General features: G+C 42.0%; 1 protein-coding gene across 5 annotated transcripts in view; it reads right to left on the bottom strand.

Annotated features, from left to right (window-relative positions):
• Positions 1–701: 701 nt before the first annotated feature.
• DUSP22 (dual specificity phosphatase 22) overlaps positions 702–16,400 on the bottom strand; it is a 78,614-nt gene continuing 62,915 nt past the window's right edge. For 4 of the 5 annotated variants that reach the window (XM_075921339.2, XM_075921340.2, XM_089776404.1 and 1 more), the window contains 3 exons: positions 11,696–11,770; positions 9,951–10,122; positions 703–3,791 (listed from right to left, as the gene is read on the bottom strand). In XM_075921339.2, the coding sequence (XP_075777454.1) occupies positions 3,609–3,791; positions 9,951–10,122; positions 11,696–11,770 (430 nt within the window). In that variant the 3' untranslated portion in view covers positions 703–3,608. Of the gene's footprint in view, positions 3,792–9,950; positions 10,123–11,695; positions 11,771–16,400 lie in introns of all 5 variants that reach the window. The other variant, XM_075921341.2, reaches the window with a different exon arrangement.

Raw genomic sequence — 16,400 nt, 5'->3', positions numbered from 1 at the left:
TTCTCCCCAGGGCTGGTCCCGGGTGACAGGAGGTACATGTCACAGTGGGTAGTTGCTCGTGGCTGCTCCTTGGGGCTGGGACACTTGCTGCCTTCGCTGTGGTCATTTGTGAGTATAACTGTCCCTGCCATCACACCCTTGCCTTCCCATCTAATGTGAAACAATCACATTCCTCACAGGTCCCACTGTCCTGGCACAACCAAACCCTGACCTTGCTTAAGTTATGATAAAAGGAAGCTACATCCAAACGTGACTGTCCCAGTCCTTACCGTTTAGGAGTTCTTGATCAAATGCAAACTCTCTAAAATATACAGCAAATTAACGAGATTCATGATTTTTGGGTTCTAGTCAGTTTTCACAGTGGTCTTTAATTGTCTGAACTCTAACCAAGAATTCAGACCACTAGGGCCTGCGTACTGCCGATACTGTCACCACAGTAACCAAGTGTAGCAGGGCTGCCAAGGCTCCACAACCCTATTTCAGGAGGGAGGGGAGAAGAAGGGAGGAACTTCTTTACTCACCTGGAAGAGATCAATGAACCAACCCATGGAAGGATTGAGGGGATCCTTTTTGGGCTACGGAGATCTCTATGGTGGAAAGTGCAACTTCATCTGAACAGCAGAGTGAATCCGTTTGCAAAAAGTAGAGATGTTAGTCAAGGATTAGGGATCCAGCAGAGTATTAATGTAGGTCTTTCAAGAAAATACACAAATAGGTAGGCTATTAACATTTCCTTTTATTTATAGAAAATAATAGAAATTAAATACAAACCATAGAAAAAACCCAAGATGAAGCTTCATTATGATGCCAAAAAGGAAGACAGAGAACCAAGAAGATTACTAGGGTTTTCAGTTTCTAACTGATTGAAGTAATTACTGTAGTCTTTCTTTGACTTAGTTCTATACAGTGACCATTATAAACAATCAATGTTCTTTTGTTTAAGAGACACAAAATATGTTAATATTTTTTCCAATCAGCCAACAAAACAGAATAGCAACTGGTTCCAGATTAAAATCAGAGTAATAAATACTGATGAAGTTACCTATAGAACGCTAAAATGTTTCCTTGTAGTCACAAAAGGATATTAACTTTATAAAACAATAAGTTATTTATGTAACTCAAGATGTTCAATAAGTTGCTAAAAAGTTTCATGTATTTGATAGAGGAAGGAAAAACAAAACAGGGGCTTAGAAATACAGAAAGGCAACACAGAAAGCAGCGGAAAAACTGGATACAATCTATACTGCTGAAGTCAGTCACATGAGTGTTGACTGTCTTCTGGTGGATAATCATTTATTCACATAGTCTAGTCGCCCCTTAAGCTGTCACTGAAAGGCTGGTAAGGGAAGAGCCTGTCATGTTTCTGGACAATGGCTGTTTTGTTCCTTTCTTACAGGACTGGAAGAAGGACAGTCAGTGACTGACATCCCTTCTGTGCCTTGATTTAGGGAATCCTATAGTCATACTTCCAACATGGACAGGACAGCCCAGCCTTCCATATGCTGCTGTGGGTTCTCTCTCCCTTAATTCTGTTCCACTCCCTTGAAGGAGAACACAGAGCAATTATAGCCTGGATTTACAAGGGTGATGCAACCAATGATGTTCAGAGAAAATAGGATCCTAGCCAAAGATATCTACAGGGCCCATTAAAGAAAAAGACGAGTTTGTGTGTGCTGGGAAAGTAGCACTCCAACTCTCATCTAAGTATTTTATTTATTCTTAAGTCTGCTTTCCAGTTGTAGTTTCACAAGTGTGTGGGCTTTAGGACTATTGAGACATCTCAATTATCCAGGCATTGAATGTTGTTGTTTCAGAGGCTGATGTTTTGGAAGTCAACCAGCCAATTAAAACAAAACCAAACAAAAACCAAACAAATCTGAACAGAAAACATTAACCAATGTCTCCCACTATTCTCAGTATAAGGTAACACACACACACGCACACACACACACTACTTTTGCTGTAAACACATGGAAATCTTTTGCCATACACATCGTCTTGTGACTACAGGTTTGAACAAGGAGATCATCACTCTCAGTCCTGTGTGTAAGATTTTTACAAAGAGGAAAGTCTCCAATCCACAAAAACTAGGGACTGTGCATGACAGCACAATTTAGTACAGTCTTAGGCAAACCTTTTCACCTATTGAAATTCATATACAGTTACCTGTCTGCTTGCTAGCCAAGTGTTATCTATTAATCATGGTGGCTGTCAAAGATTATGTAACACATACACGCATAGAATTCAGCAAGCTATTAGGTTGGAAACAAAGGGTAAGGCTTTTCTAAGTCCTATAATATCCCAACACCTGCCACCAATACACCAACAACTTGTTGTGTGATGAGGCCCCAAACATAGAATTTTGGTGCAGATTGGAGCTGGAATATAATAATTGTATAAATCCTAATTTTTCATTGATGGATTTTATATCCATACTTTCCATTCCATTAAAATCAGTAAGATACCAAAATATTTGGGGGCTTACTTTATCCTTACAGTTCATCCCAGCGCTCATCACTGTGTGAAGACATTGTCAGCTTGCATCAAACAGCATGTTAAATGTTTCTAAATTAGGGTATCAAAGGACAAAACATTTTTTTAAAAATCAGGTCAAGTATAATGTGCTGAATCTCTGTCTTACTCTGGATGACTGGGGCATTCATCATTCATTGTATATTTCTTTTAAAAAATCCTTGCAGGCTGGGAGTTTCCTTCTCTGTTCTGAAATCTTTAAGCAAAAACCCTGCATGCTCTGAATCAAAGACTAAAAGTAAGGACATTGTATCCAATTCTCCTCACCATAACACCAGTGTAAATCTGGAAATACTTCATTAAATTTGTTTGTAGTGACACTGTTATAAATCCAGAATAATTCCAACTAAATCAATCGAGCTCTTCCAGATTTACATCAGAAGCAGAATTTGACCTCTAGTTTTTTTTACTCCGATTTAAAATTTAGCTTGCATGTGCACACTGACAAACTTGACCACTGGTTTTATATTGGCAAAATAGATGGAATTTACACATCTCAAATCTTCCTACCTCATTTTTAATCCCAACTAGTGACAACTATGAATAATTTAAATAAAACCCATAAAGCTTTCACACACAAAAAAATCATGAAACACACACTTTGCATTCATCACGTGCGAAATCAAGATTATATGACGCAATTTTCAAAGTTGCATTTACAACCGCAGTGACATGAACAGCATTTTTTGAGATAGCTAAGGTCAAACAGCAATGTGAAGCACAAGCAAAAAATACGTAAGTGCTCACACACTTTGGAAGCTCATTCTTTGGAGGCAATGTTATCATGCGTACATGAATGCATATTAGAGGCGCATATTACAAAGGGGGTGGAGTCTGAGGGTAGTGAGAACTTGACAAAAGGGATACCTCTCACCAGAGAAGGTTACAGAGAGAGAGAGTGCTTTTACATAAAACTGTAAAACTGTATCAAATACACACACATGCACTATATAGTATTTTCATCAAGCTTTCCACAAGGCACAGCTTGCATGACTTCTGTAGAGTGTGGAGGAGACTCGGGTGACATCTGTTTTTAAACAGGGATGAGAAAAAAAAATGAATCCAGCCTAGAATGATTACGTCTCTGTTGTATAGTTGTATGACAGGGACGGCAGCGAGGAAAAGTTATTATTCCACTGTCTCCCACTGGTACTTGGCTGTGTCGCTGCCTGCTCCTTATATTTACTCAGAAGAGTTTTGGCTTCTTGCTCATCCTGCAAAGAACTTTCTCCATATTCCTCCTTCAGCCACTGCCTGAACTGTAGAAATAAATACATAAGAGAGATGCTAAATGTTAACACATACTAGATACAGAAATACTACTCCTCTTACCAACAGCATCTTTACTAGTAAATATCAACATCTTTTTAAGATCATTACAATAGTCAAAATAATTTCAAAATCTCATAATTGAATCCTTTTATAGCCTAACCCCATTTGGCTAAAGAAAAGTGCTCCAAATGCTGCAGTTTATGGCTTTGAAGTAACGAAGCGCTTAAATATGTGTGACTAAGCACAGGTGTCAACTCACTGAAGTCAATGGGACTAACTCATGCTTAAAAAGGGTTACGCACATGCATAAATGCTTTGCTGGATTGTGCCCTAAATCTGGAATAAGGCACAAGTACAAGCACACTTTGGGCAAAAGAAATGGCAGAGTAATAACCAAATTTTAAATGACATCTGGCACAAAGGTCAATCATGGAGGCATTCACGTTCACAGTGCCCTTGTCCATACTGAAGCGTCAACAGACATAGTTTTTTAATAACTTAACAAAGCAAACTGTAGTATGTCACTAGGGTCCCTAGGTATTCACCCACGAGTTCGGAAGAAACTAAAATATGAAACTGCAGAACTACTAACTGGGGTATGTAACCTATTGCTTAAATCAGCCTATGTACCAGGTTACTAAAGGATAGCTAACGTAACACTGATTTTCAGGAAAAGTTCTGCAGATGATCCTGACAAGTACAGGCTAGTAATAAGATAAACAAGCTCCCTCACCAAAGGTTCTCAAGCAAAGTAAATGAAGGATAAGAGAGAAAGTGCTCTAATGGATCAGTGGCTGGTTAAAAGACAGGAAGAAAAGGCTGAAGTAAGAGGTCAGTTTTCACAGCAGAGAGAAGTAAATAGAGGTCTCCCTCAGAGGTATGTATTGGGAACAATTGTATTCAAAATATTCAAAACTGATTTAGGAAAAAAAATGGGGTAAACAGTGAGTTAAACAGTGTAAATTTGCAGATGACACAAAATAATTATGTTCCAAGTAGACTGCAAAGAGCTACAAAAGGACCTCACTAAAATGACTGACTGGGCAATAAAAATTCAGAGGAAATTCAATATTCATAAATGTAAAATAATGCATATTGAAAAACATAATCCCAGTTATACACACAAAACTATGGGGTCTGATATAGCAGTTACCATTCAAGAAAGAGATCTTGGTGTTTGTGTGATTAGCTCTGTGAAAACATCCACTCAATGTGCAGTAGCTGTCAAACAAAAAATACGATGAAAAGTAGAGAACTGGAAGAGACCTCAGAAGGTCATCAAGTCCAGCCCCCTGCTCTAGGCAGGACCAATCCCAACTAAATCAACCCGGCCAGGGCTTTGTCAAGTTGAGTCTTAAAAACCTCTAGGGATGGAGATTCCACCACCTCCCTAGGTAACCCATTCCAGTGCTTCATCACCCTCCTGGTAAAATAGTTTTTCCTAATATCCAACCTAGACCTCTCCCACTGTAACTTTAGACCATTGCTCCTTGTTCTGCCATCCGTTACTACTGAGAACAGCCTTTCTCCATCCTCTTTGGAACCTCCCTTCAGGAAGTTGAAGGCCACTTTCAAATCCTCCCTCACTCTTCTCTTCTGCAGACTAAACAAACCCAAATTCCTCAGTCTCTCCTCATAGGTCATGCTCTCCAGCCCCCTTATTTTTGTCACCCTCCCCTGGACCCTTTCCAATGCGTCCACATCCTTTATATAGTGAGGGGCACAGAACTGGACAATACTCCAGATGTGGCCTCACCAGCGCCAAATAAAGGGGAATAATCACATCTCTGGATCTGCTGGCAATCCAATGCTCCTCCTAATGCAGCCTAATATGCCATTAGCCCTCTTGGCTACCAGGGCACACTGTTGACTCACATCCAGCTTCTCAACCACTGTAATCCCTGGGTCCTTTTCTGCAGAAAATGATACTTAGTCATTTGGTCCCCAGCCTGTAACAGTGCTTGGGATTCTTCCGTCCCAAGTGCAGGACTCTACACTTGTCCTTGTTGCATCTCATCAGATTTCTTGTGGCCCAATCCTCTAATATGTCCAGGTCACTCTGGACCCTATCCCTGCCCTCCAGCGTATCTACCTCTCCCTCTAGCTTAGTGTCATCTGCGAACTTGCTGAGGGTCCTGTGTTCATTCCCTCTGAGGCATATGATACTGGCTTCTGTCAGAAGACAGGATACTGGATTAGATGGGTCTGACCAAGTATGGCCATTTATATTTTCTTGTTTCAACACACCAATGCTGGGCTATGTGTATGTAATATATAGGCTTTTTAATACATACCTTGAAGTGCATTACTGTGTTTTTAAAATGGTTTAGTTGGATGTGAAGAGCACGGAACATAAGAACAGCCATGCTGAATCAGACCAAAGGTTAGTCTTGCCCAGTATCCTGTTTTCCAATAGTAGCCAATGCCTGGTGCCCCAGAGGGAATGAATGATCCCTCCCCATCACCCATTCCCAGCCTCTGACAAACAGAGGCTAGGAACATCATTCCTTCCCATCCTGACTATTAACCATCGATGGACCTATTCTCCATGAATAGTAAATAACTTTTCCTTATTTATTTTCTCCATACCAGTCATGATTTTATAGACCTCTCTCATGTCCCCCTTAATCTCCTCTTTTCGAAGATGAAAAGTTCTAGTTTTATTAATCTCTCCTTATATGGCAGCCATTCCAAATCCCTAATCTTTTTGTTACCCTTTTCTGAACTTTTTTCCAAGGCCAAGATAATTTTTTTTAGATGAGGTGACCACATCTGCATGCAGTATTCAAGATGTGGATGTACTATAGATTTATAAAGAGGCAATAAGATATTCTCTATCTTATTCTCTATCCCTTGTTTAATGATTCCTATCATTCTGTTTGCTGTTTTGATTGTTCCTGCACATTGAGTGAATGTTTCTAAAGACCTAGTCACAATGACTCTGAGATCTCTGTCTTGAGTGATAATAACTAAATATTTAATATTCTATAACATGTGTATCTGCCAAATAAAATATAAAAACAAAGATTCTATTAAAGTGTGTGTTATACGAGTACAGATTCAGACCCTGATCCCGCAAAGATTTATGCAAGTGTTTAGTTTGATGTTGATGGGGCTACTCACTAGGGATGCAAAACTTGTAAAAAAACCATTAACTTTGTAACCAGCAGGCCCCCGGGGGCTGCTAGCTTTGCTGGCCTCACAGATTCCTGGCAGTGGCTGGAAGTTTAACCAGTTAAACTCTAACATCCCTACTACTCACCTGTGTCAAGTTTAGTATGTGGCCAAGTCTGTGGGATCGGGAACTAACCAGGTATTTTAAGCATTGAACATGAGGTCAGTTCCTCGGCAGGTATCAGTCAGCATCACTCCAATGACTTCAGTGGAGGTATGTCAATTTACAACCAGCTGATAACCTGGCCTATAATCTCTTGTTGCATCAAGTACATTACAAATGTGCATGTGAATTCTTTAACCTACCTCCCCTTCTTCCTACCTTGACAAGTCTCTCACTCATCTGACCTGGCAGTGAAGCCTAAATAAAGAAACAATTACAAGTGCTTCTACTCTGCTCAGATGTTGATCTTTTTGGGGGGTGGGGAGTTGGGGAGCTTTAAAGAACAAGTGGCTCCAGCTCTTTCCTCTTGCTTCTTTAGCACCACTACTGTCAATCAGCTGTGCAAAGCATGGCTGAAAGCAGCACCTTCCCTCTCCTAGCCCTGCTATCACTCATTAGCTGGGAGAAGGAAATTATTTTACATCACATGACTCTTTCTTAATCAACCATATAGCATTTGGAAGTTAAGTAAGAGCATGAGATATATTAGAGTGGCAGTAGCCACTCAGTTATTAACTATATGGGGATCAATCCTGTAAGGAACTCTGCAATCCAGCCCTGATCCAGCAAAGCATTTAAACACAGACTCATAAGCATGCAAATTGTGGTAAAGGTATTAAGGGGATTGCTCACATTCTTAAAAGTTGAGCACATGCTTAAGTGCTTTGCTAGATCAGGATCATTTATGTTCACTATATACTGGACCCTGAAATATAGAGGGGTGAATCTCCAAGAAGAATGGGCACCCCCGACTGAGGAGCTGTAACAGAAACTCAGTCCAGATGTGAGTTTTTTAAACAAAGAACCAATGTAAATCTCCATGAGAACTGTCTGATTTAGCTACTACCATTCACATGCTAGATCAGGACCATGGTACTGTACTCAGCATCAAAGCAGGATCAAACACATACAAAAGAAGCAAAATATATTTACACTGAGGCATTATCAAGGATGAGACCTTAAACCACATCTAAGGGAAATTTCTGAATGAAGCACGTTATGACTTTCAATGCCTAATGGCCTAGATAATCAAGTCAAAAGGCTCAAATGTGCTGAAACCCCAACTAGGGATGTTAAATATTGGTTAATCAAATAGTCAAGTAAATGCATGAATTCTTATCCATTAGTTGACTATTCTATATTCCCTGGGGACAGGGCTGGCAGCCAGTGAAATCTGGTCTCACTCTCAAGGAGCCCCCTGCCACTCGGTGCTGTTGTCTCTGTATGCTAGGTGGGAGCTGGTCCCCTAAGGGAACCAATTTAAAAACCAGATCCCCTTGCGGACCAGCTGCCTATTTCCCTGTACTGCTGCCTCTGATACAGAGGCAGCAGCGTGGGGCATCAGCAGACCCTATATAGGGGGAGTCTGAGCTCCCAGACCCGGTGGAAGCCAGAACTAAGCTGGGCTGCTTGCCCGCCTGGCTCCTAATACACTTTAAATACAGAGCCACAGCGGGGGTAGGTCCCAGACCCGTCACAAGCCAGGACTGAGCTGTGCTGCTGGCCAGCCTGCTAAGAAACTTACCAGCACAGAATGGGAGGGGGGTTTAATTGCATGTAGTCTATAGTATTAACCTATAAGATTTTGCTAATCAGTCAACTACATTATTACATCCCTAACCCCAACCTGTATCATGACAGATACTTTGTACAGACCTACCATGGACAAGCGGTACTGTAATTAAAAACTCGGGTCTAAATTCTCAGCTGACAAACTGATATAGTTGCAGTGAAATCATTGATTCTCAGACTCAGAGATACAGCAGCCTGTTATAAGTTATGTCCACAGGTGAGAATTTCTTTTTGTAGCCTAGTGTCACTCTTTCAACAAAGAAACTGCTGCATCCTTCCATTGTGACATTTAAAAAAAAAAAAAAAAAAAGATGTTACTCTCTTCTCAGGTTATTTGCCTATACAATGACAATTAGGGTTATTAGCTAAAACCAATCAGATTTGAAATGACTACAGACATTCATTCGAGGGAGGAAGGTGACCAATCTGGAAAGTCCCTTTATAATGTCTCTTAAAAAATCAGTTCAGTTGTCCACTCATTAATACAAGTTCTGAATGAGCCAGGAAATATTCAGTTAAATATTTTCAAAAAATATATATTTACAGTAAACTACTGCATTATTGAAATGCCACAGTAATTTCTCAGCTCTCTGCTGCAAGAAATTATGAAAGAAAAATGAAGCCAACCTCCCCACCTCATTTACTTAATTTTAAAAGAGTGACTTGAAAAAAAGTCCAGAGAACACAAATGTGCTGAGCAATGTAAAATGGACTGATGGTCAAAAAAGTGATTATGTAAAAACAGAACCAGCTTTTGCCACAGACTTGCTCCTGGTATGTGTTATCTGTTTATGTTACTGAAAAAAACAGGTTATTACTATTTTGCTAAGGTCCCGTTAGCCCTGCAAAACCAACACAGCTCAAGGAGAAGCAGCTGGATTCCATTTTGGCTCAGGAATTATCCTCAGAATTGTTAAGTTCTAGTGGCACACAGTGTTCATTATTGGTGAGGATGCATAGTCCAGAAAGAGAACTCCGCTTGACTTCTAGATCTCAAGTTTTGTTTACAGGATTGTTACTTTGAAAAATGACTTTTCTTGCTTTAATAGCTAAGTAGATAGGAAAAATCCCCACAGTTTTTACATTAGCATCACTTGTACATTTGTATTATTGCTGCATCCTGGGCCATATATCTTCTAATCTTTAATCTTCTAAAATTGATACAGTCCAAAACTTTATGCCTTAGATTAGAATAAACCAAACTGATCAATGAACTGAGTTAACAAAAATCGCTTACATGGTCCACATCATGCTTTTCAAACTCCTGTAGCTGCCTCTGGAAACCCATGTTAGGATTGGCACAGGATCTTGATGCTCGTACAACAGACAGTGCATCTTCCCAGCCAAAGTCTGTGATTGTCATGATGTAAGCAACTACCAAAGTTACACTCCTAGAGACCCCAGCGAGACTGCAGCAGAAATGAGACAAAAGAGATATAAAATATGAAGTCTTAAAGTAAATACACATTATCTCATATAGCATCATACATTTATGCAGCACTTTACAGAGTAAAATACATCACCTAAACTAAGGAATATAAGGGAATGAATAGAGTGTGGTGATTGATCCTATGTAACTACTGAGATAGCTTTATGTTTATGAGCCATGTGCAGATAAAAACTCTGCAAAAAATGAACCGCACTATCCGTAGATCTGCAGGGCTCTATGTTGACTATATACTGGACCCCAAAATGTTGAGGAGAGAATCTGCATGAAGTATGGGCACCCCAAATAAGGAGTTGTACTGAAATTCCCATTCAGAATAGGGTCATGAAATAAGGTGGTAGCCTTTTCAAGCACATATAGAGGACTCATTGAAATGAGATTGGCTTTAACTTAATTAAACCTTCTGACTGAGTTGAACTATTAGAACACAGGCTTCAGTTGTCAATTTTATTCCTGGCTCTGCCTCTGACATGCTGCATGACTATTTTTCAGTGCCTCAGTTTCCCCATCTGTGACACTGGGAGAATGATAGAATCTTCCACTGTCAAGTGGTTTGACAGCTATGGATGAAAGTGGTGTTATAACCATAAAGATAGTTGTAGATTTGCTCACTTAGCATTTACAAAACACTTTACACTTTCAAAGAATATAAATGATATAGCACAACATCAACAAGCGATTTTAGAATACCCTCATGAAGTAGATCAATATCCCTGTGTTGCATATGAAGAGAGTGAGGTGCAGAGAGGTTAATCGATTTGTCCAAAGCTACACCGTGAGGCAATGGCAAAACAGGAACAGAATGCTCCAGTTCTACCTCCAAACTACTAGATGTCTCTGACTCTAGATCTAGTTTCCGAAAAGCTCGTTAGACATTGCAGCAATGCACAAGGACCACAAGCAATGACAGTAAGAGAAATCATAATGGGCTTTCCTGTTCTGTATTCAAACTCTTTTGAAGGCAGTTAATGTCTCAGGACAGCCTCTCTAATCAGTAATCTGCTTGAAACAGCTGTGATATTTGAATGCTTCAGTGAAGCTTAAAACAGCAGTTTCTGTGGAGAGGAAATTTCCAGCAGCCCCAAAGCAGAAAAAATAGTTGCAACAGGAAATGATAAGATTATTAGGATTACAGGAACTGTCGCTGAGGGAAGAAAATGGTGCCCAGCATTAATCAGAGAGATAGATAATGAAACACTATTGGTGAAAAATGACACAGGGAGCTGATGATCACCAGGAGTCAGCAGCTCTGGATTTCACTCCTGGCTCTGCCACCGACACATTGTTTGCTCCAGAAGCCACTTACCCTCTTTATGCCACAATGTCCACAGGGGATCAAAGCTTAACTAGTGTTTTTTATTGGGGGGAGGGAGGAAAAGGGGTTCCTCAGATGTGAGGTGCAGATAAATGCAAAAGTATTATTGTTAAAAAAGAAAGAGAAGGGTGAGCAACACTAATTTACCATTAAGTTAAAAAAAGACAACAAAATGGAGGGGGAAAAATTAAGAATATTCTTAAACAACTGACATACGTACCAGTGAACAAGACAGCCCTCTCCGCTCTGCCGGCACTCATGAATAAACTTGATGCTCTCTTTGAAATGTCTCGTTCTGAAAACAGAAGCAAGAGGGAAATACAGAGCATTTAGTTTTAGTGAAATCACAAAGAGGAAAAAACAAACAAGAAAAAGATACGAAAAGCCACTTAATATTATTCCCAGAATACAGTACATTAAAAAGGCAAGCAACAGCTACTGCACAGCTGCCTTGATTATTCCCTGTTTTAAATAAGAATGGAAACTTTGGTATCTCAAGCATCACTCTACAGCAGGGGTGGGCAAAAGTGGCCAAGTGGCTGGATCTGGCCCGTGGAGGCCTTGCTGCTCCTCTGCCCCCAGGCCAATTAGGGCCTAGAGGCAGGGCCCTGTGCTTCTCGCAAGGAGGGGGCAGAGCAGAGAAGGCTTCACGGGCTCCCCAATCCCCAGGCCTTAATTGGCCTGGGGGCAGGGGAGCATGCGAAGCCTCCTCCCCCCCTGCCAGGAGTATGTGGCGCTTTGAAGCACTGTGTGCTACTCGCAGGGCAGAGGGAGAGCGGAGAAGGCTTCGCGCGCTCCCCCACCCCCAGGCCAATCAGGGCCTGGGAACAGGGGAGCAGCATGAAGCTTCCTTCGCCCTGCCCCGGCCCTGCGAGGAGCCCGCGGCATTTCAAAATGCCACATGATCCTCACAGGATGGGAGGAGGTTTCCCACAGTCCTCCGCCCCCAGACCCTGATTGGCCTGGGGGTGGGGGAGCGTGCCAAGCCTTTTCCAGGGCATGGGTGCCTAGTGGGAATGGGGGCAAGGTGGCTCCCTCACCCCCAGACCAATCATGGTCTAGGGGTGGGATAGCCTCGCCCCTTTCTGTTTAGGTCCCACCCCTTCCGGAGTGGCCCGAGGCTTCAAACATTTTTTGAAGTGGCTCCCAGGCAAAAATTATTGCCCACCCCTACTCTACCATGATTGACAAATATTTTGTGCTGATGACTGGCAAATCTGTCTCCCTCCCTCAAGCTGAGCAACGATGTTCATTTGTCTTACTCACTTTTCCTTTTGGATATCCTGCCAGCAACTGAAACTTAGCATGGACAAAACAGAACTCCTGCTTTTTCCCCCCAAAAGACCTCCTTTCCCTCCTTTTTCTCCATCACAACAGTCATCACAACCATCTGAACCAATGCAGGCCATGTCTAAATCTTTCCTCTTCTTCCTGCACAATATCTCCAAAATCTGACCTGTCCTTAGATGTCAGAAGCGCTTGAGCTTAAAGTTGACCCAGATAGGCCCTTCAATCTTGGTTGGATTCATCTGTTTCCAAAATCATAGTTGATTGTGGAGGAAGGAATGCAATCCATCCTTCTGTTTACATTCTGAGGTTCTAACTACCCGTTCAGGGGCTGAAGCACTTGGGCAAATACACAAAGCAGCATATCCAGCAAATGTTGGCTTGCATGATATGCTGAGTAAAGCCATTTCTACAAACGCCTGAGGTAAAGCCTGGCATGCTGAGACCACTTATATGTACAAAACCATTTGACCCAACAATGTAGAGATGAACTCACTGTGGTTCCCACGTTGGACTCAAGGTTCTTGGACAAAGACCATGCAAGATTGGAACTTGTCTATCAGGAGGTAAGCAACGGGAATTGTGGCATCAAGTTCCATACCTAGGAAATTTACTTGCTGCACTGCTTGGAATGTTGATTCCTCTACATTCAGTTTTTAATGAGAGAGATCTTCAGGCTGTCTGGACTGCCTCACCACCAAGTACGGTAGGAAGTGACCTAGGGAGGGTGAGCAAGTGGTATCGCCCACCCATGTGGTCCAGTGGGGCTCCATACTGAACCAATGGTGGACAGCTCTGCCACTGTCAGGGTATTGGCTTGGGGCCCAATAGAGTCGGGTGGACCCAGACCCTCTTTATTAGGCTGCCAACTGCTTGTGGCCCTATATTGACTCTAGGGGTGTGTCTAGACTACAGGGTTTTGTCGACAAAAGTGGACTTTTGTCAACAAAACTATACCTGCATCTACACTGCCGCTGAGTTCTGTCGACATAACGTTGACAGAACTCGGCAGTTTTGTCGATGGCTATAAACCTCATTCTATGAGGAATAACGCCTTGTGTCGACAGAGTTCTGTTGACAGAAAGCGTTATTGCATCTACACTGTCCTTTGCGTCTACACAGTCACGTCGACAAAGCGGCTTGCTTTATCAACAGAACTGGCTGTAGTCTAGATACTCTTTGTTGACAGAAGCTTTGTCGACAGTATCTGTCAACAAAACTTCTGTCGACAAAAGCCTGTAGTCTAGACATACCCTGGCTGTTGGGACCAATTGCCTTACACCAAAGGTTTTTCCTAACTGACATGAGCCAATAGGCCTTGCTGCTCTGCACTGAGGAGTCTCTCTAATTGTCGGGCTGACAGGCCCTGGACATTGGGACTATAGCCCTCACCCTGAGCTTTGGACCTTGGAGTTTGTGACATCTAAGATCACCCAATAGATCTAATCATGACACCCACTATCCTCCTCTTTTGAGATGGGGTGTGTATATATTGTCACACTGACCCAATGAAAACTGGTTGAATTGCACATCAGTACATGGTTTGGAGAATTAGTATCTTGCTAGATATCCAGCCTGCTTGAGAGTCACCTAATTGACTAATTCCTGGAGCAGTTCATGCTGAATCATACAAGACACTCCATGTGACTCAGTCCTCTGCAATGTAGAGGAATTAGTTCAGGAGAAACAACGAGAATGATAGTATTGGGGAGAACAGCTGAAGAGGTATTATTTCCCTCTGCCTCCTAAACCTGCAGGCACTCTAGAAGGAAGAATCTGCTATGGGATGAAAATGTTGTGTCACCAATAATACTGCTAGCTTTTCCTCTGTTGGAGCCGGGGGGGGGGGGGGGGCATCAACAGACCGGCATCCTAACCCTGCAGCTGTCCACCCATTCCCTGGTCTAGACTGAGAAAGGACATAATAGGAACTTTCAAGTATCTAAAAGGGTGTTACAAGGAGGAGGAAGAGAAATGATTTTTTTTAACCTCTGAGGATAGGACAAGAAGCAAGTGGACTTAAATTGCAGCAAGGGAGGTTTAGGTTGCACATTAGGAAAAATTTCCTGTTAGGGAGTTAAACACTGGAATAAATTGCCCAGGGAGATTGTGGAATCTCCATCATTGGAGATATGTAAGAGAAGGTTAGACATATGTCCCATCAGCCTCATCATCTTCAACACTGTCATTAAGTCACTCATCTGAGCCCTCTCCATTGGTCCAGGCAGTTCCAACCTGTACAGCAACAAAAGCAAACAGTCTAGCCTACGGAGACAATCTGGTCCTGATTGCGGACAACCCAGAGAGCCTCTAAAAATGCTCAAATGTCACCAGCCAGGATTCCAACTGGATGGACCTCCATTTTGATGCTAGGAAGTACATATCCCTGCATATAGATGGCAGCATCAGAGACTCAGCCCAAGTGATATGGTTCCAGATCCAGGGTGAATCCATGGTTTTCTTCAAGGACAGGCAGGCAAATAGGCATCCTGGCATGTTCATGGGTTTACACATCCAGCAGACAACATTGTGGAGATCCTGTGAGATGTGGCCAGCATCAACTGCTCCCTGCTAGCACCTTGAAATGAGATCAGTGATCGTCCTGATCCCCACTATTTCATTCATCCTGAGAGGGATCTGTAATGGAGAAGGTACCCCTCAACAAAGCAGACAGTGCTATCAGGCAGCTGGTGAAGAAGTGGATGTTTCTTCCCCAGAGGGCCAGCAATGACCTAGTATACAAATCGCACTGGCATGGCAGCGCCAGCTTCCCTCGAAAGGGAGACCTATGCAGTGCTGCGGTCATCACACATGCCTTCCGCCTTCGCACATGCCCAGACACCATAGTGAGGAACATCCCAGAGAGAGTACTGATCCTTTCTCCTGCTCCCTAGATTTCTGGAGAAACAACACGGGCTGATGTATGCAGCATAGTTGTTGTCAGTTAGGGTACCTCTAGACTACAAGCCTCTTTCGAAAAAGCCTATTTTGAAAGAATCTTTCAAAAAGCCTCTTTCAAAAGAGAGCGTCTAGACTGCAACCACTTCTTTTGAAAAAGCGAGCCACTTTTTCGAAAGAGAGCACCCAGGCAGTCTGTATGCTGTCTTTCGAAAAAGCCCTGTTTGCATTCAAGAACACCTTTTTTCAAAAGAGCACTTTCGAAAAAAGCTGTTCTTCCTCATAAAATGACATTTACCACGGTCAAAAAAACCACCGTGTTCTTTCGATTTAATTTCAAAAGAACTTGGCAGCAATCTAGACACAGGGGAAGTTTTTTCGAAAAAAGGCCACATTTTTTGAAAAAACCCTGTAGTCTAGACACACCCTTACAGGACAGAGACACAAACAAGGTGGGAAGTTGGTCCAATAAAAAATATTATTTCGTCCACCTTATCCCTCTAATTGGTTGAGGTGTATTTCCACCTCAACAGCTCCAAATATCAATACATCTTCTACAATGACCTAGCATAAGTTTTGCCCACTTTCTTATAGAACATGCTTTGGGCTGCAAAAAAAATTATCAAAATGTGATGTCTTTTTCCTCAGGCATGGCGGGGGAAGAGAGAGGGAGAAGGTATTAGGCGTGGCTAACAGTGAACTTTTGGTCCAACTTTATTAATCATTTTCCAGATATGACA

This window comes from Pelodiscus sinensis, chromosome 2 (genome assembly GCF_052426305.1).
Source record: "Pelodiscus sinensis isolate ZL-2025 chromosome 2, ASM5242630v1, whole genome shotgun sequence".
Taxonomy (NCBI): Eukaryota; Metazoa; Chordata; order Testudines; family Trionychidae; genus Pelodiscus; species Pelodiscus sinensis.
Note: the sequence above shows the minus strand (reverse complement) of the source record. Positions and strands in the feature narration are given on the sequence as shown.